Raw genomic sequence first — 23,905 nt, 5'->3', positions numbered from 1 at the left:
ATTTCTTAATTTGTTTAGTGATAATTATTTTGCATAAAAGTATTGTTATAAAATAAAAAATTTATGTACGTTATATTAAAATATAAATCAATTAACATATCAAAATACCTTTCCTTTATTTTCGCCCTGGTTAACTATTAAAAAATTGTTTAACACTTAATAATTGATTATTTATCCATTTGAAGATATATATGTACAATTATCTTGATAAATAAGGTGATGATGTTGGATCAAGATTGGATCAAATATTAAAAATATATAAGTAAACCAACATGTGGGATAACCTAATTGAATAAGAAACCTTCAACAGTTGACCATGGAAAAAACAATGTGTCGACCAAACTTCAAGTTTACGTTGTATTCTACATATAACATAAATCAAACACACACAACTTCCTAACCTAGAAATTAACCATACTTTGTTCAAATGGCAAGATCAAAGGGCATTTCTTACGGGCGCTTAATCGTTAAAAACCTTCAAACTATAAACGTATCAACTCGTTCTCATGGTATGCTTCCAAGAAAGACTACGGCTTGCCAAGCCCGGCGAGCATTTTGCGATTTAAGTGGCAATCAAGCACCTGCTCCGTCACCACCACCATCATCGTCCCCTTGGAGTTCAAACAAGTAAGTATATATTTGTGTCTAATATTTATAAAGTTAGAGGGGGAGGTACGTTTAGCCTGATGCTAATGACCCTAATGCTGTAAAGTAAGCTCTTTATTAAGCTTGTTTCCAAAATTTAAAATTTAAAATTTACGGATCATGATCACTTTCTTTTTAGGAACAAATGGACAGCCGGAATAGTGTTAACAACGGTTATAACCTTGCTACAATTTAAAGGTATACATATACACTTTTATTGCATGGTTTCAAAGTTAAAATGTACAAAAATTAAACTAGTTTTTGAAACTAAATGATGGAAACATGCATTTAAATATGCAGAAGACGTAGATTTGGTAATTGGGACAGCAGAGGAAGTAATAGATGTGGTAGAAGTTGTAGCTGAAGCGGTGGACATGGTGGCGGAAAAGATTGCAGACGATCTTCCAGACGGTAGTAAGCTTAAAACAACCGCGGAGGCCATTGAAGGAGTGGCGGAATCTGTCGCTGAAAAAGCCCAAAAGGCCGTAGCTTTCATCGATGAGGTATCCACATTGGTTGTAAAAATTGTTATATCTTCATATATACAAATTTATAAAACATGTTCTTTTATATAATTATAGGTTCAAGCAGCTGAGAAGAAGTTGGATCCAGTTATTGAACCAGTCAAACAACTAACCCAAGTTGCTCCAACAGAAGCTAGTTGATATTGATCTTTGTTGATTAAAGTTTAATTGAGGGGTTAGGTGTTATTAAGATGACTTGACTTTTATTATTCATGTGAAATTAACATGGATATATTCCATAGATTGTATTGTGTATTTCTTTTTCATCTATTTTATTGCCTTCCATCTCATCTACCATCAAAATAATATAAGAAAAGTATGCACATTGACACATTGTTTATTTGTTACATGTGCAAATGTGCCCTTCCAAATATTTAGCGTAATTTTTAACATATTAAATCAGGTTTTCGATAAAATAATATACTAAACAACAGATATGAGTCATATGACAATTATATGATATTCTACTATTTTAAATTTGGTTTAAACTTAGGAAAAATTAAACAGATCGATTCTCAGATTTTGTAATTTTATAACAGTAAGTGCTACTTGCTAAATACAAGTAAAACTCGTATGTAAACGCAAGTAACACTAACTGATCGACTATTGGAAAGTTTAATTTCACGAGTGGCAATGTATAGAGTAAAGATCGGTACTGTCCGGAAGTAGATCCCCTGAAGGGGCACACTAAGGGGCGGTTTCATTCAGATGTAAACATCTGATTCATTCAGACTTCAGACTGTTTGGTTACAAACAGAAAAACATCTGAATGGTTAAAATTAGGTCTGAATCATTCAGACTTACTGTTGTTGCTGAATGGGACATATGTTCATTCAGATCTGACTCATTCAGATCTGAATGAACCAAACAGCCTTTAAGTTTGGTCGACGTGTCCACCGTGCGCACAGTGTGCAAGTTGTCATACCTGCACCATCCTATCTAAGATATATATATATATATGTATCGAGTGTGTATGATGCCTAAAATAAAGGCAGTTATGGTATTAAATGATTTTGTGAATATTATTAATTAAGAACCTAATCCCATTATAAGAGGAGGAACTACAAAGAAAAACAACCACTATATTTGAAAGAGATAATTACCATCAATTATTTATATTAATATGTAGCTCTAATAATCAGGACTTCATCTTTAACCTTTGGAGTCTACTTATTTGTTAGGTTTGAGATTAACTTTGGTTTATAGTGAAGTTTCTACATTCTAACCCATATTAGTATAACACATGACATAAAATTTGCCTGGTCTAATTATAAAATTCATTTTAAAAAAAGTTGATGATAACAAAACATGTGATAATTAATGGAACAAAAAAAACCAAAAAATAGGATTCGATCATATAAAGGATCTTTTAATTTTTAATTAAAATACCTTTTATTTAAAGTTTAATCCCAAAATTGGAAAATTTCCTTGTGGGAGACTAGGCAACGTAATTAATCCAATTTGGAAACTTCGATAACTTGTGTCAACTATGTTCACCCATAATTAACGTGTGGAAATGTCACACGATTATTCAAAGATGTCAATTTCAAAACCATTTTATGCCTACTTTTTAACATCATATTCCTCATCTTAATACCCTCTTTAAATACTTATAAAATCATCAATAAAACAATACTTTAAATTAAACATCCAAAGCCCCGCCTTAGTTTTTCAAAATCTTCAAGTTTAAACAATATCCTGAAACTAATAACGTTCAACACACCGATTAATTAATGGCGCCAACAATCGTTCAAATGTCCGGTAACTTTATCCATCATACTGAATTTCCTAAGAGGTTGCCGATCACCTGTTTTGCGATTAGAAAGAAAAGAGCCTTTGTTGGCTTCCTAGATCGACCATTGCACACTATCCGCCAAGCAAGAGGCCTTTTGGTGTACAACATGCAACCGGGAAATCATCCTCCCCCAACCGGCGACTCCATAAGTTCATGGCAAGTTGTATTTTGATTTGATAAATAAATTGTTTAGTTTTATATTTGTTATGAACGAATATTTATAAAATTAGTATACATTTTCTCCTTTTTTTTCTTAAAGTTTGCAGCTAAATTCATATATTTCTTCATTACAGGCAACAATGGATTGGAATAATAACTGCAGTGATCGTGCCATTTTTCAGTAGAAAGTGGATCAATTTATTAAAAATTAAAGGTAAAAGTTAAAAAAGAACTCTATTTTAACATTCATTTTCTTTATGACTTATGACTTTCATGCATTGTGTGGGTTATTGCGGTTTTGACATCTAATGGCAAACTAAATTTTGTTAATGCAAAATATAACATACTAATACTCAATATCAGCAATTTGGCGAATGACACTTTTAACTTCCAGCTTCGTAGACAATTCAACTCTAACAGAAAAATAAATCTGCATATCCCTAACTTTTCTTTATGTCGTTTAAAACAACTTATAACATTTAGGATAATGCCGGTTTATTGTCATGAGAAGCATTCACAGTTACTAAGTAACGAGTAATTTTAAAAAATGACCAAAATCCAATTTGCCAAAATTAGTTAGTTAAAAAGTTTTGTAATCGTTTTTTTTTTCCTTCACATGTAGATGAAGTTGATACAGTGGTCGACGAAACAGAGAAAATAGCAGATCGTATAGAGGAAGTAGCTGAGACGGTCAACAAGGTGGCAAAAGACGTGGCAGAAGATCTTCCCGAAGGTGGAAAACTGAGAAATGCCGTCGTGTTCGTGGAAGGTGTGGCTGAGGAAGTAGCAAGAGAAGCTCACTTGGTTGATGATTTCCTCCATGAGGTTTAATTTCTATTGTTATTTCTAGTAATTTATCTCGATTATTAGAAAGCTCAAAATTTTTGGGTTTTAATTTGGTTTGATTAGGTTGAAGAGGTAGAAGAGAAGATAGAGTTGTTGGTTGAATCAGTCAAAGATCAAAATAAGCATGCTCATGAAGATTTTAACACAAGTTGATGAAGAAGTTCAAATGTATATAATCCTTTATTAAAACATTAATTTTCATTTTTCTTAAAATTATTTCAAGTTGTACGAGAAATGATAGTAATTCGTGAACGATTAAGTATAACTATTTTTATTTTTATTAGGTAAACTTGTATGTAATTATGAAAAGTTTACCTAAATCCACAAGCGCGTCCAGCCACCCGCTAGGCTGCTACGCACTACAACAAATTAAACTGGACAGACGTGACAAAAAAAACCTTTCAAATATTTCGACCGATATCGTATCGGTTCAATTGTGACAACCCAAAGAATTCTTTTACCTATTAACATTTTAGAAGATTTCACAAAACCCCTATCACTTCGTTTTTGTTTTTCGAAAATATATTAGTTGATGAATCAGTTGCGTATCTAAACATCAATTTTAAGAGTAACGCTCAAAAAAAAATTTATCGTATTTCAAACACTGTAAACATACAAAAATAGAAACACGACAATATGAAATTTTAAATACATTGGATGCGGATTTCTTCTCTTGGGTTTTTGAAAACTTGAAATCGAACCATCCATCGTCTTCTTTTACTTTATCAAAATGTTTTTCTTTCAACCACACAGTTAAAACATTGTTCAAATACCCATCGCCCATTCGATTGCGCAAGTCCATCTTTATAAGCTTCATTTTAGAAAAATATCTTTCAATGTAAAATCAACGTTAGGTTCAACATTCGATAAACCAAAAGAAAAGTGGCGTGCTTTCCTATTTCCACTGTACACGAGCAAGGTCACAGATTATGGTTGAAAAGACTTTTTAACATCTCCGACCACTATAATAGCTTGTCAATTTAAAGTCATAACCTCATAGTTTTTAAAAGCTTTTTTTTTTAACAAAATACACTCTTCTTGTGTCATCTCGTTGATTAGGACGACAGCTAGCAAAAGGCGGTCTATCTGAAGGATCCGAATGAAGATCATTTAAATCAATTGTATTTCTTATTGAAGGACTTAAAGTCGATGGAATATTTGGAACAATGTTATCACTTTCCTGCATATCATTATCAATATTTGAACTTGGGGTCGATATCTTCAATTTCTTGTATATCATCAACAATATTTGAGTTTGGAGTTAGAATATTTGAACTTGGTGTTGGACCGCTATCATTTTCTTTCCTTTTTTTCATTTAAAATTATTGCTAATAAGACTTTGTTTTATCATCTTCCAAATTTCCTAAACTAAATTTAAACCATAAATCTTAAATCATAATCGATATCAATTTACACATAAAACCTAAATCCTTAATCAGTTCAAATTTAGACAAAACCCTAAATCGCAAATCAATTCAAATTACCAATTTACATTATTCAAATATATACCCAATAATTCATAATCAATCATTCAATTGCCCATAAACAATTCTGATTTAACAATTTATATAAACAAATAAACAGTTATAAATTTAGATCAGGTAGAAGTCTAGAAAAATACCTAAATTATACAAGTACAAGTCGAATCATGGGAAGAAGAGGCCATCGGGCGTAGGCTACTCAGCTGCAGCGTGGAGCTCCGGTGAGGCGGTGATCAGAGGACGGCAAGGGCCATGGGTGACGGTGGTGGTCATGAAAGGCTAGAAGCGGCTGTTGAGCAATATTTAAAATATTTAAACACGATTTATAAAGCAAGTACTCGGATATATAATATCTGAGAAGGTTTCAAAATAACTTAATAATTTATTATAAACAAAGTCTTCCTCTAAATAACTTACAACTCTTATATATTTACAAAACATGTACCAATTATTGGTCACATGCCTAGCCCCTAAGTCGGGGTGTGACATTACACAAACAATAGTAGAACTAAGAGAAATTCGAGGTCAACGGGTCTTGGAACTTGAAAGTCAACCAAAGCTTGAAGAAGTTGATTAATCTTGAAAAACCCAACAATGGAAGTAAGGGATTTCGCGGATTACAAAGGATGACGGCAAAGTTTGCAGAATAATTTAGGGTTTAGGAATATGTTTTGATCAAGTTTTGAGAGTTATAATGCATTAATGAAGTAATCAAATCGATTAGGATACTAAATAAGTTATTAATGAGAAAATCGAGTATAATAACTAAATTTGTTCGGCTTGGACAACAAGAAAACGAATTTGTATGTTTACAACATTAATTGACATATCTTGGAGCATATGTTTCGTTAATTTAGTCGAAACTAGGAAAGATTTGGCAAAATTAGTCCATGTTCATAAACACAATTTTTAGTCATTTTAAGCAATTTTAAAGGTTGTTTGACATGTTTAGAAGACATTAATATAAGATAAATTTACCACCAATAAATACTAACTAAATGTGTGTTTTAATTATAACGAAAGATCCGAATAAAATCCCGAATCATGTTAAACATAAACGAATACAAATACAAAAAAAATCCGAGATTTTACCGTCTTTCCAACTTTTGGAAATTTCGTCCCGAAATTTAGAAATACCAAAACAAAAGGTAGTGTTTAAAAAATAAAATAAAAAACAACAAATTCAAAGGAATAACCTTTGTAAATAAAATTTATAATTTAACATAACATAGAACTTTGAGTAGTCGGAGCAATGCTCCAAATAATAATCCAATTAGGGCATTTATATATAGGATGTACTAGCAGCTCACATCATATTGGAAACAGTGCATATATACGATTGAAAACTTTTGATTTTAGCCTAAAACCTTTGCAAACTAAACTATGCACATCTCATTTTAAAACTCGTACATCATTACATATATATATATGAAGAAAATGAGTGTTGCCCTTGGATGAGTGGCTATAGCCATGACGTGAGGCGAAGCCACGCAGGTGTGGCTCAAACCTTTGAAAGTATCTATATATAACTGTTTTTAATAATCGTCATCACTCTTATAAGCCATATCACCCATTTTCTTAATTAATGGTACATTTATTTAAATAATTTAAATATTGTTTTAGATATATTATATTTGTGAAATTAGTACGCATCTTTTGTGAGTGATTTCACCTACGTAGCATGATTTGCCGGGTCTTTTTCACTTTTTTACGAAATCATTATGGATACCCAAAGTTTATTTACCTGTCAATCATATATGGTTGAAAACTAATATACATACTAATAAATTAACACGATTTTGATATAATGTTATAGTATATTCAACTTTGTGCTAATCCACGTTCCTCTCGTTGCTGAATAATTGGTGATCATGAATTATTAAACATGTGAATGTTGATGGATTCCCTTCACAAGATAAACTTTTGAAACAAATGGCACATGGGCAATTATTTCACATTGTCATTGTCCCCTTCTGCATTCTAACATCAAATCTCTATAAAAGAATAATAATGAGTGCCTTCCTAAAAGAAATATAGTAAAAGTGTAAATTTTAGTCTTTATATAATGATTTTAAAAGCTAACGATACTTACAAATGCGTAAAATTAAACTTATATTTTCTTTAAATGTGTAAAATTAAAATTATCTTTATATAATGATTTAAAAGCTTATAAAAAAAGTTTGTCTGTCACTTTATTATAATCGTTTTAAATTTAACTAGCAAAACTAATTGTCGGGTTAAAAAAGGTGATTAAAATAGTATTGGTTAGACTAAGATAAAAAGACCGTGTCGATCTTGTTTAATTAATAAATGCTTTTAATACGGCAAACATAAAAGATGAATAAATTTGTTCATCTAAAAGGTGTGGAATGTTATCACAAATTGCTGCAAGAAACGACCTTCTTTGCATTCTCACCCCGTGATTTATTGGAACAGTATGAGTATTCACTCTTGTCTAAAGGGAAAGTTAAGGCGTCCCATGCCATTTGCTTTGACTTATTACGCATTTGGAGGCCAAGAAACTCGGTGGTTTTTGAAAGAAAAACGGTTTCGATGAATGAGATGGTTAGTGAGATTAAAGCTTTGAGATTTTTGTGGATGAGAAATAGATCAAGGCGCAAAGATAGTATACGTTTGATACCGAACTGGGATAAGGGTGTAATGGGTGGTCTTGGGCTATGATAATAGAGTTTTGTTGAACGTTTTTAAAAAACAATCCAACCTAACAGGTTCCTATCAGTTTTATGAAAACTATCCTCCATGTTTGAGACTTAAATTAGATCCCTAGACACAAGACTATGAGAACTTTTCGTTTATAGCGTTTATTTTGTAACAGATTTTCATTTTGGTCCTCCTTCCAAATCTTCCATTTACTTCGTACTTACCTACTATATATATTTATATTTTCTAACAGTATACGTTTAACAAGTTACACTACGACAAAAAGTACTTTTGGACATATTCTGATGTACGCATGCATGCTTCACGCTTTTACTTTTCAAACCACAAATTCGTGTAAATGACAAGATATTGCCATATGTTCATTGGTGGTTAGGTGACAAAGGAGTTCAAACTATGCTCTTGAATATTTAATAATTTAATTTGATGTAATAATTAAGTAAAGACTATTAACCTTCGGTTCTCATAGTGTGTAGTAAAATCTAGCTGTTGGAAAAGATTGTTTTACTACTAGGTGAAAAATAGTATTTTCATTCATTTGTTAAATTTTAAGGCTGGCTCGAGTTGCGACATGAGATGGGTGGTTAGTGGAAAGTTACCACTAATAGGGTGCTCTACAGCTGACAGTAATGTTGTGATCAGATTTTAGTGTTAGAAAGTGTAGGAAAAATTAGTGAAACGGACATAAATATTTATATAAAACTTAATATGAGTACTCACTATTTCTTTTAAGTTCTATGTTATAAGGACTTCGCAACATAATGAAAATATGTCCAAAGCAAAGCTAAAGTAAACAAGATATCGTTGTTCGAAGTTGAGTATTTGAAGTTGTAAAAGCAACACAAATTTGATGGAAAAACATAGGAACATGTGTTCACTTATCCCACATTGACCGGGAGATAATATTTTTAGTAATTTATATGTAGGAACATCTTAAGAACATTATTTTCTATAAGGTAAATACTGGGGAGTCTAAAAGGTTCACGTTTCGCACCCAGCTAGACTCACACTTGTACACATGTGCATGCTACATGCGTGGACAATGGTTGCAAGGTGGCATTTTGATAGCTTTCACAGTTCCGAACAACAAATTTAGAGCATCGATTATCTCATTTATCATAACTTCGTTATAGACACAATTTTGATTCATTTCGAAGCCCTCAACATAGAACCCTAAATGAATAGTTAGTACTTATATTAATTGCAGATACACGTACCTCTTTATGTCCAAAGTTACAAAAGATTCAATTTAACATCAAGGAAAACAAAATACTCTCATCGCTAACGATTTTCATAATTAATTAGTATTTTTTTGTTGTGAACGTCTTTGTAAGAGAACTTTTATATATATATATATATATACACACACACATGTGGAGCATATCTAGTTAACTTTTTGATTTGTGTCATAAATCTAGTTTTTACTACCAATTGTAATGGTAAACTATGGGGGTGTTTGGGATTCCTTATTTTACCTCCTTATACCTTATTTAAAGCATAAGGTATAAGTTACAATGTTGTAATTTATACCTTATACACTCACAAAACTCAACTTTATCAAACACGTTATAACTTATAACCCATAAGTTATAAGCTATAAGGAGCAAAAATAAGGAATCTCAAATAGCCCCTATATCCTGTTATAATATCTTGTAAGTTGTAAACTATGTTGTGAATTTGTGATATTATCATTTTGTAAACCATAAGAACCGAAAAGGTCACAAGGCCACTTAATTAGTTAACCAATGAGTTCAGACAAATTACAACTTCTGTGGCACGGAAAAGTGAAAACATTCAAAAGCTTATGATAAAACGTGCAAAGTGGAGGGTACAATATCATAAATCATAACATAAAGTTGGATCATTTGGAATAAAACTTATTACAATATATTATTATTCTTCTTAAAAAATCACCATAAAGTGGGTAGGTACGTAGAAGTGTTAGACAATATGATTAGCCTATATAAATCAACTGGACAATTCACTCCCTAGTTGAATGCCATTGCTCTTCTTATTTTCTTAACTAACCACCTCCTTCAAGGGTAACATTGTCAAATCCCTCCTTCTGGAAACCCTAATAATTTTCTATCAAAAACACGTGATTCCAGTTGCTATCCATTATTGTTTTAATATTTTAATAAATAATAGTAACATGAAATTTTAATGATCAAAAAATGAGTACACACTCTTGTCTCCGTATTCATATATTTAAATGGTTTCATCATCATCATCGTACTCAGTATATCCCACCAATAGCAATGCTATGGTAGGGTCTGAGGAGGGTAAGATGTAGACAGCCTTACCTCTATCCCATAGGGATAGAAAGGCTGCTTCCGGTGAGACCCCCGGCTCGATAGTAGTTTTGCATCAAGCCTTGGACATAAGGCACATAACACTCAATCATCGGGACACCGGCTGATTGGTGCATGTGCCCTTGTCTTTCGGCTATCAACGCCACCACATGATGCCTGATTAACCTTCCGCCACTTTTAACGTTATTTTCACGTGATTAGTAAAATAACGTCAAAATTAGTGCAATTTTACTTTTGCCCACCCAAGGGTTCACACATACATACATTATATGCGCGCACCGCAAGCAGGGCGTATATATTTAAATGGTTTCTATACTACATATCCTCACAGTAATCCAAAAGTACCTACAAGTTCACAAGATCAATATTATTAAACATGTCGATCTCAACTGTTTTGGCTTCTCAAAATTCAGTTGTTAAATTAAATTTGCATGAAACGTTAGTTCATAGATCTCATGTCAACCTTCCATTCAATCCAATGTCTGGTTTTCCGGTCAGAAAACACACCGTGACTCCTTTCACAACTACCAGCATCAAATGGAACTCTATGATCGTTTATGCCAACACCGAACCCGCGGGAAAACCATCATCACCATCTGGATCTTGGTAACTAGCTAGCTTTCAACTCTTATGTTTAAATTAATGTATTAGTTAATTATTAATCTTTAATGTTTGTTTTCTTAATAGTTATAAGTTTATAATTTTTGTAGGAAAAATTGGGTTATTGGAATATTGATGACATTTGTCGTACCGGCATATACTACCAAAGGAGGTCCAATTAAGTTAATCATGCGTAAGTGTTTAAAAATATTTTAAGTATGTTTGTACGATGATTAAACTTTTTTAGAACGACAAATTTCTTATTTCCTGAGACATGAACTCAGAACCTTTAGATGTTTAAGAGGCTTTATCTCAACCCCAAGACAACATTAAACTTAATATAAAAGATTATATTAATTTAAATATTGAGTTTTGTTGTTACAGAAAAAGTTGACCAGATAATGGACACGGCGGAGCATATAACGGACGTGGTGGAAGCGGTGGCGGATAAGGTGGACAAGGTGGTGGAAGAAATCGGAGATCAGCTTCCGGAAGGTAGCGAAATCAAGAAGACACTTAATTTTATCGAACATGTGGCCGAAAGAGTCGAAAAGGATGCTCAGACAGCCGGAGATTTCATAGATAAGGTTTGGTTTATATTCCTCTCTCTATATGCTTCATAGATGATATATGTTGGATAGAATTTCCTTACTTCAAAAAACCAAAAACATGTTCATAACTAGGAGATCGAACCGTGTAATTCACCATAATTAATAACGTAATGGTTTTGAATATGATACATAAGATGGTTATTAGGTATATAAGTGCCTCACTTTTGCCCTCTCACTACTTTGATTAATTATCTTCTATAGACTATGTATTGGTGGATTATATGATCTATGCAGTTTTTCAACATACTATTAGTTTTAAAATAACATATTTTTGCATAAATTTAATATGCTTGACAAAAAAAATTTTAAAATGATGGATTACCGAAAAATAGAGCTATCAATTAACTAATTATTTAGGAGAAAACATGTGCTAATAAGTTTTGATAGGTTGCTTTATAACATAAAAAGGAAAATATGTACTTTTAACCAGATGTCCTACATGGCTTATTCAAATTTGAAAGCTAACATGCACGTTGAATTTAAGGGGTATAAAATAATGGTCCTTATTCATAGAGAAATAGTCTTTGATTAGATAGAAGTTTTATCAAAAGATTGTGATTAGTAATAAATATTAATATCTTAAATAATTGACAAGTAAATAATTAAGTATATTCAACATAAGGTTGTATTATATAATATCATGTAAATACAAAGTGGTATAATGGATTAGTTGTCTGCTTAATGATGTCAGAAAATGACCCATAACACCCTATTGGTGTCGTCTTAGATTAAGAGTTTCATAAAAGTAATATAATTTCATTTTAACACGTCTGTCTCACACATCAAGTCGCGGAAAGGAATAAAATTCATTTTAACTTTTATTGTCATATTGGTACACTCTTAATGAGTTTCTAGGTTTTAACGGAAAGAAGCACCAAACTTTTGTTTTGTTTTCGTGTTTTTTTACTATTTAATTACATTTAAATATGCATCTATAGAAAAAAACAAAGTTTTTTAATTAAATACTTGTATATAATATGAAACAGTATCAAATACATTTTATTATTAACATGAGAACGGTGAGACCAATTTGTTGTTATGATTATGTTTATTTTTATAGGTGTTTGCTGTTATTTTTTGTTCGTATTTGCTAATTTTCAATTATGAGACGTTATAAGTATTTGCTTATTTATATTTTGTTGTTATTATTAGATGTTTTCTTTTGCTGTTATAAGTATTTGTTGGTATATGTTTTTATTATTTTGTTCTTGATTTTGATTCTTTTGTTGTAATTTTTAGGTTATTTTCTTTGTTATTATAAGTCATTGTTTATGTAGATTGGTATTGTAGTTTGTATTGTTTCTTACGTTCACATTTTTAAATAAATTGACATTATTTCCTACGTACTCATATTAAGATCAAAATGTACATAAGTTTTCCCCTATATAATATAACATAAAACTCAAGCTATGATCAGAGCATCACTGATGCAACACATCCAGTTTTATTTCAAACCGTTAACTCAACATGCATATCAAATTTTAAACCAACTTACAAAATTTATTTTCTACTTCTGTAGTTACTTGTTTATTGTTTTAAACTATTATCTCATCGCATATTTTTTTTCCTTTACTTAATTTATATCAATATGAGTGTAACATACTCTTAACTGTTTGTTGTTGTTCTTGCTCACAAACCAATGATGTCAAGATGATATCACTCCAATAGGAGAAAGTACCTTGTAACTTCTATTCGTAAATCCAAAAGGTGCCGTGTGAACACCATCAGAGCATTCACAATAACAAAAATCAACAAACCGTTATATTAACGCCACATCATAATTCAAACTTTTTAAAACAAAAAAAAATTTCATAGCTTTTTTTACACAAGTCAACAACAAATCTTCATAAAATGACACATCATCACCTACCACTTTATATTTAATTAGATAAAAAAAAAACTTTAATAATATATTAAACTTTAAATTTAATTAAATACAAATATACTTCTATAATATTATAATATATCAATGTGTATATCCTCTTTTCATTTTCATTTACAGACCTTTTCCTTTTCCCGTGCACCACACATTTTGTTTTTCATTTATGATCTGAAGCATCTCCGTCGACCTCTTGCCGGAAAATTGATTGATTCAAACCCGTCGTCGAAGAACACAAATCAATCTACCCATAGATCAAATCGTAGTGGAGATAAAGATGGCTCTAAATGTATTTCGATTTCACTTGAATATGGATGGAAGGAGAACATGCAGGTTTGTATGAGGAGGGGGGGGGGGGGGGGCACGCTCCATGTCCGTTGCAGATTTGCAGAGCCGGCCTGCAACACTCCTCAATGTTTCACAACGGTGGCGTCCAGTTCCTTCCGCGTCTGTCGACTGCCACATCGGATCGGACCTCGGGGCATGCAGCCGGTTGTGAATGCTCTTAGGGATGCTTTCAGTCATGATTACTTTTAACTAACAAACAACCCTTATATGTCTTATTATATTATTTTAATAATATAGTTTTGACATGATTTTATTTCTTTATCTGCTCTCTTTATTTAAAATTGACGTTAATGTTCACGCTCCATGGCAGATTCAAAACTTTAATCTTAGTTAGTTTCGATAATTTTAACATTAATATTAATCTTCACGAAAGAAATTCATGTCAAAACGTTAGTAAAAAAGAATGTAGCACGCAGTGCGTCAAATTAGAACATAGTTTATTTGAAATTTAAAAACGTGATAAATAAAATAAAATAAACATCATATTTTAAAAATTGTGATATTACACGTTATAAAGAACAGTTTAAAAAAAATGTTTAGTCTTAGTTTCCCAACTAACTTCCAATAAATAATTTATTTATCTTTCCACTATTATACTTCCACCATCTAAAGCAATCGTAAGAATTGATCGATTTAAACATATATTTAAAAGTTGTATTATTCTGGAATTTCAGGTTCAAGAAATGGAAGACAAAATAGAGGAAATAATGGAACCCGTATTAGAGGAAGCTAAAGCAGTTGCAAAAGAAACCAAGGAAAAGGAAATGGCAAAGAAACTATGAACACTTGTAAAAAATCTATCAACCGGTGATAAGAAGTCATTTTATGTATGGCCTGTTGAGTCTTGTGACTTTTAAGCGATGTCATTTAACTATTAGCGTGCAGATAGTTAATTGACATCGAATGATCACGAAGAAAAAATTTAGCTTAAAATTAAGGAGTGAGAGTAAATTAAATTGTTAGTGTAAATGAATAAGAATTTTATTTGAATAATCCTAGAAATTTGATTTGTGTCTTCTATTTCCTTCAGCATTTGGCTTCTTGTAAACTTTGTAGAATATAGCTTCTTGTAAATTTTGTAGAATATACAATGATTTAGTGCATAAGGTCTGGTGAGGGCGGCACCGATACAAAACCGTAGGGGGGAGCCCATTTAACTTTCTCTTTTCTTGCATATACATATTTTTTTACTTATTCAACTAAATAATCTTTCAAATGATCAATTTAACTAATAAGAAAATAGAATGAAAAAGAAACATAAGACATAAATAACCTATTTAGTTTTTGCCCACTTATCATCTTATTATTGATTTTTTTATACAAGTTTATATTTAAGGGCTCATTTTTCTATTTGCACATGGCTTCTGAGAGCCCTTGAATTCTCGAAGACAGCCTTGGCTATTAACGCGTAGAAGATGTATCATGGTTTGTTACATCACTTACATGTAAGGGCCAAGATTATGGCAGACATTTGTACTAATGAATAATAACTTAGTAAGGGCCAATGGTTTGATTTTAACATAGTAATAATTCCTCCGGTGTTTGTACAATGAATTCACTTGGATACAAACTTTCTCCATGCCACACTTTAATCAAATTCATATTATAAGTGGTTATGAGAGGAGTGGAGAAAAAATATTATTGTTCATGGTTAAATTTAGATAACCACATTATCCATCTCTATAATTTTTTAATGTTTTTTTAAGATGGCTGTGAGTGAAAGAGGGAAAAAAATAATGATAAAAATATAAAAAAATATTACTTAATTAAAAATGAGAGAGAGAAAAGATGGTGTTTTGCCTCGGCCCAAACGGTAGGTGCCCTTAGGAATCCTTTTTATTAAGGGATTAATAATGACAAATATAATTGAATACATAACAATTATTTCTGTTGCATAATTAAATTGATGAGTTGAAAAATGTAAGGATGTTTGTATTGTTGGAAGTGAAATTAAGAATTTTTAAAGATTTATATAGATATGATGTGGCAGTTAACTAGGCAGTTAAGGATGTCCTTAGTATTAGAGATAGTTTGAGAATGTTAAGGTTTTGTAAAGAATATGATATGACGATGATATAACACCTAAGGGCACCCCTAACAACGTGAATAGTCAAACAACTTAAAGGCATTTGCATTCGTAACGGGGCTTCATCATCCACAATTCCACATATTTGGTTGTTTGCACAAGAAGCGCCCCCACACCATAACATATGGGGTGCTTTCCATTTTTTCGGTCTAGCCATATTTCAGAGGACGGCATCGTGGAGAAAGGGCAAAAGCGTTAGGGGCTGTTTGGTTCATTCAGATCTGAATGAGTCAGATCTGAATAAGTCTCTGTCCCATTTAGCAACAACAACAAGTCTGAATGATTCAGACTTATTTTTAACCATTCAGATGTTTTTCTGGTTGGTACCAAACAGCCTGAAGTCTGAATGAATCCGATGTTTACATCTGAATGGTTCCATTCAGATGTAAACAAACAACCCCTTAGTCAAATGAACAATCATATCTCTTTTTTTTTATTTAATTAATTTAAATAGTTAATTATTTCGAGGAGCTTCAAACACTACATATAAAATTAAAGAAAAAAAAAGACTTTGTCCAGATAACATTGACGTGACATTAAAAGTAGACGTATTAGGCTGATGTCCTTAACAATATTTATTACTTTGATGATGTATCCCAAAATACAATTAGACTAATTTAGAGTTATCCAAAACATCATAACTCATTAAGCTAAGCACAAATCATAAATTTGGAAAACTAAACGAGACGGCTCTGCTCATGCTTGTACTTGAAGTTAAGCGAGCCTAAGATCAAGCCAATGAGCCAGCATGACCCGAGGCAAGCTTGGGTCGAGCTTCGCTCGGTTAGAAAGGTGAGTCAGCTCAACTAAGGTGATTTAAAATCAAGTTTTTTTAATCAGCTTTATTCGAGATTTTATCAAACCCAAGCTACGAGCCGCGGGTTTTTTGAAATATCAAACTTATAACGCTCTCCCCCCGAACCCTCATATTTTGTGCATGATTCTACGCTAAATCTATCGATTTCAAGATTCTTTATGCACACAATTACATATTAACAGACAATTGATTTCAACAATGGATAATCTGCAAGAAACTGATGATCAATTACGTGAATCGCTAGAGCATCTGCTTGGTCTTTCGGTATCATCTCCACCAACTCTGGAATCAAACATTCAATCGTCAGAAGAAACACAAAGGCATATTCGCCATCAATGCTTTCTTTTGAAATCCAAATTGAACGATAAAGATAGAACCTTCGAGCGTGTTAGGGTTAGTTGTTTCCTCTTTATTATTAATATTATTATTACAAGGGTTTATTGGTTGTATGAATTTGTATTCAAACTTATTAATTCCATGTGATCATACACTTGTTTAGGGTTTGTTGATATGAATGTGTATAAACAAGTCGTGTTTGGGTCAAACCCAACGGATATGCGGGCTGACCCGTTTAACCCATTGGTTTTTATTTTTTTTATGGTACATTTTATGTAATAATTTTATGTAAAATTAAAAAAATTAAAAAAAGAATTTGACAAGATTTTATGATTACAATTTCATTATTTTATATAAATTTGTGTCTTTTTTTTTTGCTTTAAAATTGTAAATTAAGTAATAATATATGAAAGAATTAAAAAAATAAAAAACTAACGGGTCTTGTTAGGGTTAACTCACGATTATGCGTTTCATGTTCGGGTTCACGTGTCTAACAAGATTCTTCGGGTTAGAATTCCGCCCTCGGGTTAACTCACGATTATGCGTTTTGTGTTCGGGTTCACGTGTCTGACAAGATTCCTGTCTTCAGGTAAGTTAAATTTTCGGATTCATATCGGGCTGGACCCGCCCTCTGGTTAAGCCACGATTATGTGTTTCGTGTTCGGGCAGACGCATCTGACAAGATTCTTGGGTTTGGGTTAGTGTTAAATTTTCGGATTCATATTGGGCTGGACCTGCCCCGCGAACGCGTCTTGTTTAACATTCATACATTAAACCCTAATTCTGTTTTGGCAATTTGGGCTATAAATGATGATGATTATTGGGTGATATGATAATATGATGTTTACTTGCATTAGGCTGAATTAAGTATGAATGCAAAAGCTAAAAAGAAGTTTGCAGAAGAGAATCAGCAATTGACCGTTGACCGGGATGACTTGTTGACTCAGTATGCAAAGTGGGACAATGAGTGTACATTGTATGAACACCATATAGAAGATTTGATGGATTTAGGAAATCAGGCTTATGAACGGGCGAAAGAGGCAGAGGCGCGTGAAGAATATTTGGAGGATGAAATAATCAAATTGTTAGAAGAATTGGAGTCTTTTAAGCAAGTGTCAGAGGGAGAATGTAATGAAAACTTATTGATTCATTGGTTTCGTCTTTGGTCAACATGGATGAAGTTGCATCAGCGTCATACTCGTTTTTGGAGGCGTGTAGTGAAGTTGATGTGTGCGAAAAGATGCTAAAGATTTGGACAAGTTAGTTCTCTTTTTATTGATCTCGTGGATAATATTAATAATCGTAGTAATGGTTTCTAAAAGGTATATTAAAAACCGTGTTTAAAAAAATAAGGGTGGCAATTTATGAAATGACGCGAAAATAATAAGGTTTTGGGTTGTAATATCTAACTTACTTAATAAGCGGGTCGTGTTTTGGTTAACTTGTTTTTACTGTTTAGCTAAACGGGCCTTTTTTGATTGACTTATTTAACCGGTTTTTAAAATGGGTTGTGTTTGGGTTTTACATGTTTAACCCGTTTAACTAAATGGAACTTGCTTGGATGACCTGCTTAACCCATCTAATTAAACGGGTTTTGTTTGGATTGGCATGTTTAACCTGTCTATTTAAACAGGTCTTGTTTGGATCGACATGTTTAACCCTTTAATAAAATGCGTGTTGTTTGGATTGACCTGCTTAACCTATTTAATTAAACAGGTTGTGTCAGAATTTATCTATTTAACTCGGTTAGTTAAAAAGCTCAACCTGTTTAACTCATTTATGACAACTCTCTAGCCCGTTTAACACTTATACAACCCGTTAACACGTTTAGAAAACTGAGTTAAAACACGTTATGTCCTTTGACAAGAATAAACATGTGTTATGTTCTGGTTCAACGATTAATAAAAAGTTACTTTTGGTTGCTAGTTTGAACTTTGAATACTAATATTCGACACATGTTAATGTAGTTTAAACCCATCAACACACAATCTTTTGGCTCTGGCTTCTGAAATCAACAATCTGCAGAAAGATAAAGAGATTTTACGGATGAATCTCATTAAAGCAGAAGAGGAGGTTTGTTAATCAAATCATGTTTTTTCAATTTTAATTTTGTTATTACATACTAATATTTTATATTTGCGTTGTTTGATGTCGTTAGGTTACAGTTTTGTGTGATGAAATCAACATACTAGATAAGGAAAACATAAGATTGACAAACCTTCTTGATTCAGATGGAAGCTGTAGCAGTGGATCTATCAAGGTAATTAATCATAACAAAACGGGCGGGTTGACGGGTCATCTGGATTCGGGTCAAAACGGGTTCATATGATATGTTTCTTGTATTTATGCAGAGTTGTAAATCGACATCTAGTAACAGTTCAGTTGAGAAGGAGAACGACTTCAGTGATGCTGCTGGTTTACCTAGGAGAGTGTTTTCGCAATGCTACATAACACATAGCAACTGCAACCTTATATAAGACTTAGATTCATCATTTTGCCGTACTGAATCTTGTTAAAAGTCAAAGTCAAATGATCTTTTAGAACATACGTTGGACTACAGAAGCAATGTTCTTCAAAGATATCTTTGAAATTTTTGAAAAATGTATGAAAATAGCATGAGATATTACAGACAACATTGGCTATGGTCTTATATACGAATGTTAAGCTCTTATGGGATATTGCGATTCTCTACTTATATTGGATTTGTATTAGATGAAGGCAAATCAATAGCTTATATGAAGAGGGTTGACAATCATAATTGTGGATTTTATGTTATATCTAGTTTCAAAAAAATTTCTATATGCAGGTGATTCTTAAATGCTTCATTTTATTCAAATAAAAAATACTATAAAATCAGACATGATTTTGGTACGTATATAATTTAGAATTGACTTTTACTAAATGTTAATGTTCTGTGAATAACTATGTCTAAGTTTATATGTATAACTAGCCCTGCTTGCGGTGCGCACATATGATGTATATATGTGTGAACCCTCGGGTGGGCAAAAGTGAAAGTGCACTAATTTTGACGTTATTTTACTAATCTCGTGAAAATAACGTTAAAAGTGACGGACGGTTAATCAGGCATCATGTAGTGGCGTTGATAGCCGAAAGACAAGGGTACATGCACCGATCAGCCGGTCCCGATGATTGAGTGCTATGTGCCTTATGTCCAAGGCTTGATGCAAAACTAATATCGAGCCGGGGGTCTCACCGGAAGCAGCCTCTCTATCCTTATGGGGTAGAGGTAAGGCTGTCTACATCTTACCCTCCTCAGACCCTACCATAGCTTTGCTATTGGTGGGATATACTGAGTACGATGATGATGATGATGATGAAGTTTATATGTATAACTTCGCAGAACTGTATACATTATAATATACATATCTAATGTAATTTTCTATGATGCGTAATTATAACACAGGTGTGAGTGTGTAACATGACTTTTACGATTTGTCCCACTAGAACTGCACTTCTTTTCTGTGTTCGAGCATTTAAAACAAAGAACAAAGAGGAAAAAAAATATACAAATTGTAAGAAGGATGTAGGAAGTGATGTGTACAGTTAATGGTTTTGACCACACCCTTATAATGGGCCAAATGCGTCGTTCTAATCGAACAATTTATACATAATACCACGAAATTTAGACGCGATACCATGAAAACGATCGATTTATACCTAATACCATAAAAACGTAGAAGAATGAATTTATACCTAATACCATGAAAATTAGAACGCACCATTGTAACAATAAGTAACATTTATCGTTCCATGAAAATGTTATCGATAGTGTGTTAGACTTTTTTAAAACAAATCGTTTTTAAATATGAGGAAAGTTAACGTACAAATGAAATTAACGTGCTAAACGTGAGAATCAAGTAGAGTAATTAAGTATATAAATATACTACTTGATTCTCACGTTTAGCACGTTAATTTCTTTCGTATTTGATCCAAACTCGTACTACATGTTTTTAGATATATATATATATATATATATATATATATATATATCACTAATCCTATATTAAGTTTAAGATGATGATAATTTGAATTTTAGGGGAGAGTTTATTTAAAAAAAAATCCATAAAACATATAAAATATATTGGATAACAGAAAGATATATGAACACTCTTTTTCGATTATTAGAGTTTTACCTCTCAAATCACTAGCTTGGTCTAGTAACAAATATGTAACTAAGTTCATGAATTATGGCCAACAAAATGTACGAGCAGTATGGTATCATGATCAAGGTTTCATGGTTACATTATCACACACAAATCGTTTACCTATAACTATTCAATATCATTATAAAAGAAAAATTGATCACATCTTAGGCTATGCGTTGTGGAGGGGCTACAAATTGGGACGAATTGCGACACGTGAAGCCCAGTTAGAAAAGGGTATGAATTTGTTTTTTGGGTGTAATAGTGTAGAGGCTACATATATATATATATATATACATACATATATGTATATATATAACACACACACAAGTAATATAATAATAATTCCTTCTCCCTTCTGGCGACAAAAACCTCCCACCCCCGCCCCATTTCGCCCCAAAATCGCCCGGGGACGGTGTTCCCTCCAAAATCGCCCCTTGTCGCCCTCAATTTCGCCCAGTTAAAACATAGAATAAAATAGGTGAATCAGCTTTTAAAGAAAAAAGATAAAAGAATCTTACCCATCCATATATTTAAATGTTAATCATAAACTTGGCACTGTAACTCTTCCAACTCTAAAACCATTTTCTCTCTCTAAATATTTTCAGAACCAGACACAACAATGGACACATCTTCAACCTTCGTATCCCCTATAACGTTCAATTAATTAGAGCTTTATTAACAATTAAACTTTTTTGCAGTTAATTACCCATTCTAGAGCTAACTCAGGCAGAGTCAAAACCAGCAAACATAATATATCTTAAATATCTAAAATGAAAGATCCCATAAATATAATCTTAAAGAAAACAAAAACAAAAAACATAAGGAATCATATGCACTTCTGTCTTGTACAAACCTCTGTCACTGGTCCCACCTCAACACAAACAACCTCGAATAAAGAAACCAAACACATGATGAAAGGTAACATGCTACACTTCATTAAAGATGCATTCGCACATGGCCACCTGTTCACAACTTTGAACAAAATCCCAACCCACGACATCCCAATTCTAATAAAACGACAACCTCCCCACCTCCTTCCTATTTTCCCATGCACATCACTTCCTTAACTCATAAGCTACATGCATCATCAATTGTACCCATGCAACAATTACTTGCACATTAAACAAATTACACAAAGTAACTTTAAAATTTAAATACCATGCTCCAAATTTAAATTTAATAAGCCTAAATATACAAGAATATCTATCCTTCCAAAAATAAATAATAATAGTAACAATAATAATAATAGTACGCTTTAGCTTATTGTACATAATATTACTAACGCATTGACTACTTGTACATTGCAACAATTAGGGAGCAATAGATTTGATCAAATTTTACAAATCAATTTAAAAAGTGCATTAGACACTTGTACCTTAAAGATTACTCATGCATCAAATACTTGTACATTACAAACAGTTCAAGAACAATGAATATAATAATAATATAAATACATAAAACGGTGAAAGATTATATTACAAATAATAAAAAAGTATCATCATCGTCAATATAACCACCACATATCATAATCATAATAAACCCTAAAATCAACAACTATAAAAATTGAATAAAATCCAACAAATCACAAACGAACAAAACAAAACACCGACAAATCTCTCAGATCTCTACATCAACAACCCAGCAGCAACCACAGCACCAATGACCGACCCGACAGACACCACCCGGGTCAACCCAGCAGCGTTAGGTGAAGCAGCCGGAGACCCGGTCGGAGTAGAGGTAATAGACGGTGGCAGAGCACCAGGAGCACCAGCCGGAGTGTCAGCGGTTGGTGGAGCAGGCGGAGATGCCAACGGAGATTCCGTCGGAGATGCTGTAGGAGTGGCTGTCGGAGACACGGTGGGTGCGGCGGTCGGAGACACGGTGGGTGACTGAGAGACAGCAGATCCGACGGCTATGGCGAGTACAAGTACGATGATGAAGGTTGAAGATGAAGATGCCATTGTTGTTTTGTTGTTTGGTCTCTCTCGGTGTGTTTTAAGGATAATAATAATATTGTAGAGAGAGAAAGTTGTTTTAGAGATAGAGAGCGCGTGAGACGGTTAGTATTGGAATAGGGTTATGAGGCTGTGTGTGTGTGTGTATATATATATATAGACAGGTCGGTTCCAGGGTGTTATGGTTTAAAGATGTAATCCTGGCCGTTGGTTTATGTTATGATGTGTTGATCAACGTACACGTGTCCCATGATGAAGATCGGTTTAAATTCTATTTAAGTTTTGAATATTTTGGGGAATATTTTAATGGGATAAAGGCAATCATGGTGTGAAAATAGGATTTGATGGTGGATATATTTGACTTTTTTATATTAATTATGTTGAAACATGTAGAAAAATATTAAAATTGTGATATATTTTGTTGCTGTGTATGTATATATCTAAGGCTGAGGGGTGTGGGGGGCTTTAATGGGGGCTTTAGTGGGGGCTCCAACCAATAATATTATGACGTGTGGCAGATAGAGAAACTGGATAAGGGGGTTGTTGGAGCCCCCGTTGGAGCCCTGGCCCCTGGTGTGGAGGGGCTCCAGCGAAAATTTTTTTTTTTATTTTTTTATAAATATATTCAAACAACGACATTTTTTTTGTGTTAGTTTTGAGAGGATT

At 32.7% G+C, this 23,905-nt stretch overlaps 4 protein-coding genes and 1 long non-coding RNA gene across 5 annotated transcripts; 4 read left to right on the top strand and 1 right to left on the bottom strand.

The window, feature by feature from the left end:
• Positions 1–419: 419 nt before the first annotated feature.
• On the top strand, positions 420–1,487 carry LOC143580603 (uncharacterized). Its single transcript, XM_077063578.1, has 4 exons — positions 420–627; positions 785–843; positions 946–1,148; positions 1,227–1,487. Exons 1-4 carry the CDS (start codon positions 428–430, stop codon positions 1,308–1,310), a joined length of 546 nt encoding a protein of 181 aa, XP_076919693.1. The 5' UTR covers positions 420–427; the 3' UTR covers positions 1,311–1,487.
• Positions 1,488–10,819: 9,332 nt separating this feature from the next.
• On the top strand, positions 10,820–14,697 carry LOC143580601 (uncharacterized). Its single transcript, XM_077063577.1, has 4 exons — positions 10,820–11,047; positions 11,152–11,234; positions 11,426–11,628; positions 14,554–14,697. The coding sequence occupies exons 1-4, from the start codon at positions 10,920–10,922 to the stop codon at positions 14,659–14,661; spliced, it is 522 nt and encodes a 173-aa protein (XP_076919692.1). The 5' UTR covers positions 10,820–10,919; the 3' UTR covers positions 14,662–14,697.
• A 2,265-nt stretch (positions 14,698–16,962) lies between these two features.
• On the top strand, positions 16,963–18,533 carry LOC143580600 (uncharacterized). The gene is made up of 2 exons (XM_077063576.1): positions 16,963–17,175; positions 17,976–18,533. The coding sequence occupies exons 1-2, from the start codon at positions 16,981–16,983 to the stop codon at positions 18,363–18,365; spliced, it is 585 nt and encodes a 194-aa protein (XP_076919691.1). The 5' UTR covers positions 16,963–16,980; the 3' UTR covers positions 18,366–18,533.
• A 463-nt stretch (positions 18,534–18,996) lies between these two features.
• Positions 18,997–19,689, top strand: LOC143580599 (uncharacterized). Its single transcript, XR_013143687.1, has 3 exons — positions 18,997–19,191; positions 19,277–19,378; positions 19,470–19,689. It is a non-coding gene; the product is annotated as an uncharacterized LOC143580599 (long non-coding RNA).
• A 3,107-nt stretch (positions 19,690–22,796) lies between these two features.
• On the bottom strand, positions 22,797–23,370 carry LOC143580598 (uncharacterized). The gene has a single exon (XM_077063574.1). The coding sequence runs from the start codon at positions 23,243–23,245 to the stop codon at positions 22,910–22,912; it is 336 nt and encodes a 111-aa protein (XP_076919689.1). The 5' UTR covers positions 23,246–23,370; the 3' UTR covers positions 22,797–22,909.
• Positions 23,371–23,905: the final 535 nt, after the last annotated feature.

Source organism: Bidens hawaiensis, unplaced genomic scaffold, assembly GCF_021521415.1.
Source record: "Bidens hawaiensis isolate Kalapana, Puna unplaced genomic scaffold, B.hawaiensis_p1.1 tig00030532_1, whole genome shotgun sequence".
Taxonomy (NCBI): domain Eukaryota; kingdom Viridiplantae; phylum Streptophyta; class Magnoliopsida; order Asterales; family Asteraceae; genus Bidens; species Bidens hawaiensis.
Note: the sequence above shows the minus strand (reverse complement) of the source record. Positions and strands in the feature narration are given on the sequence as shown.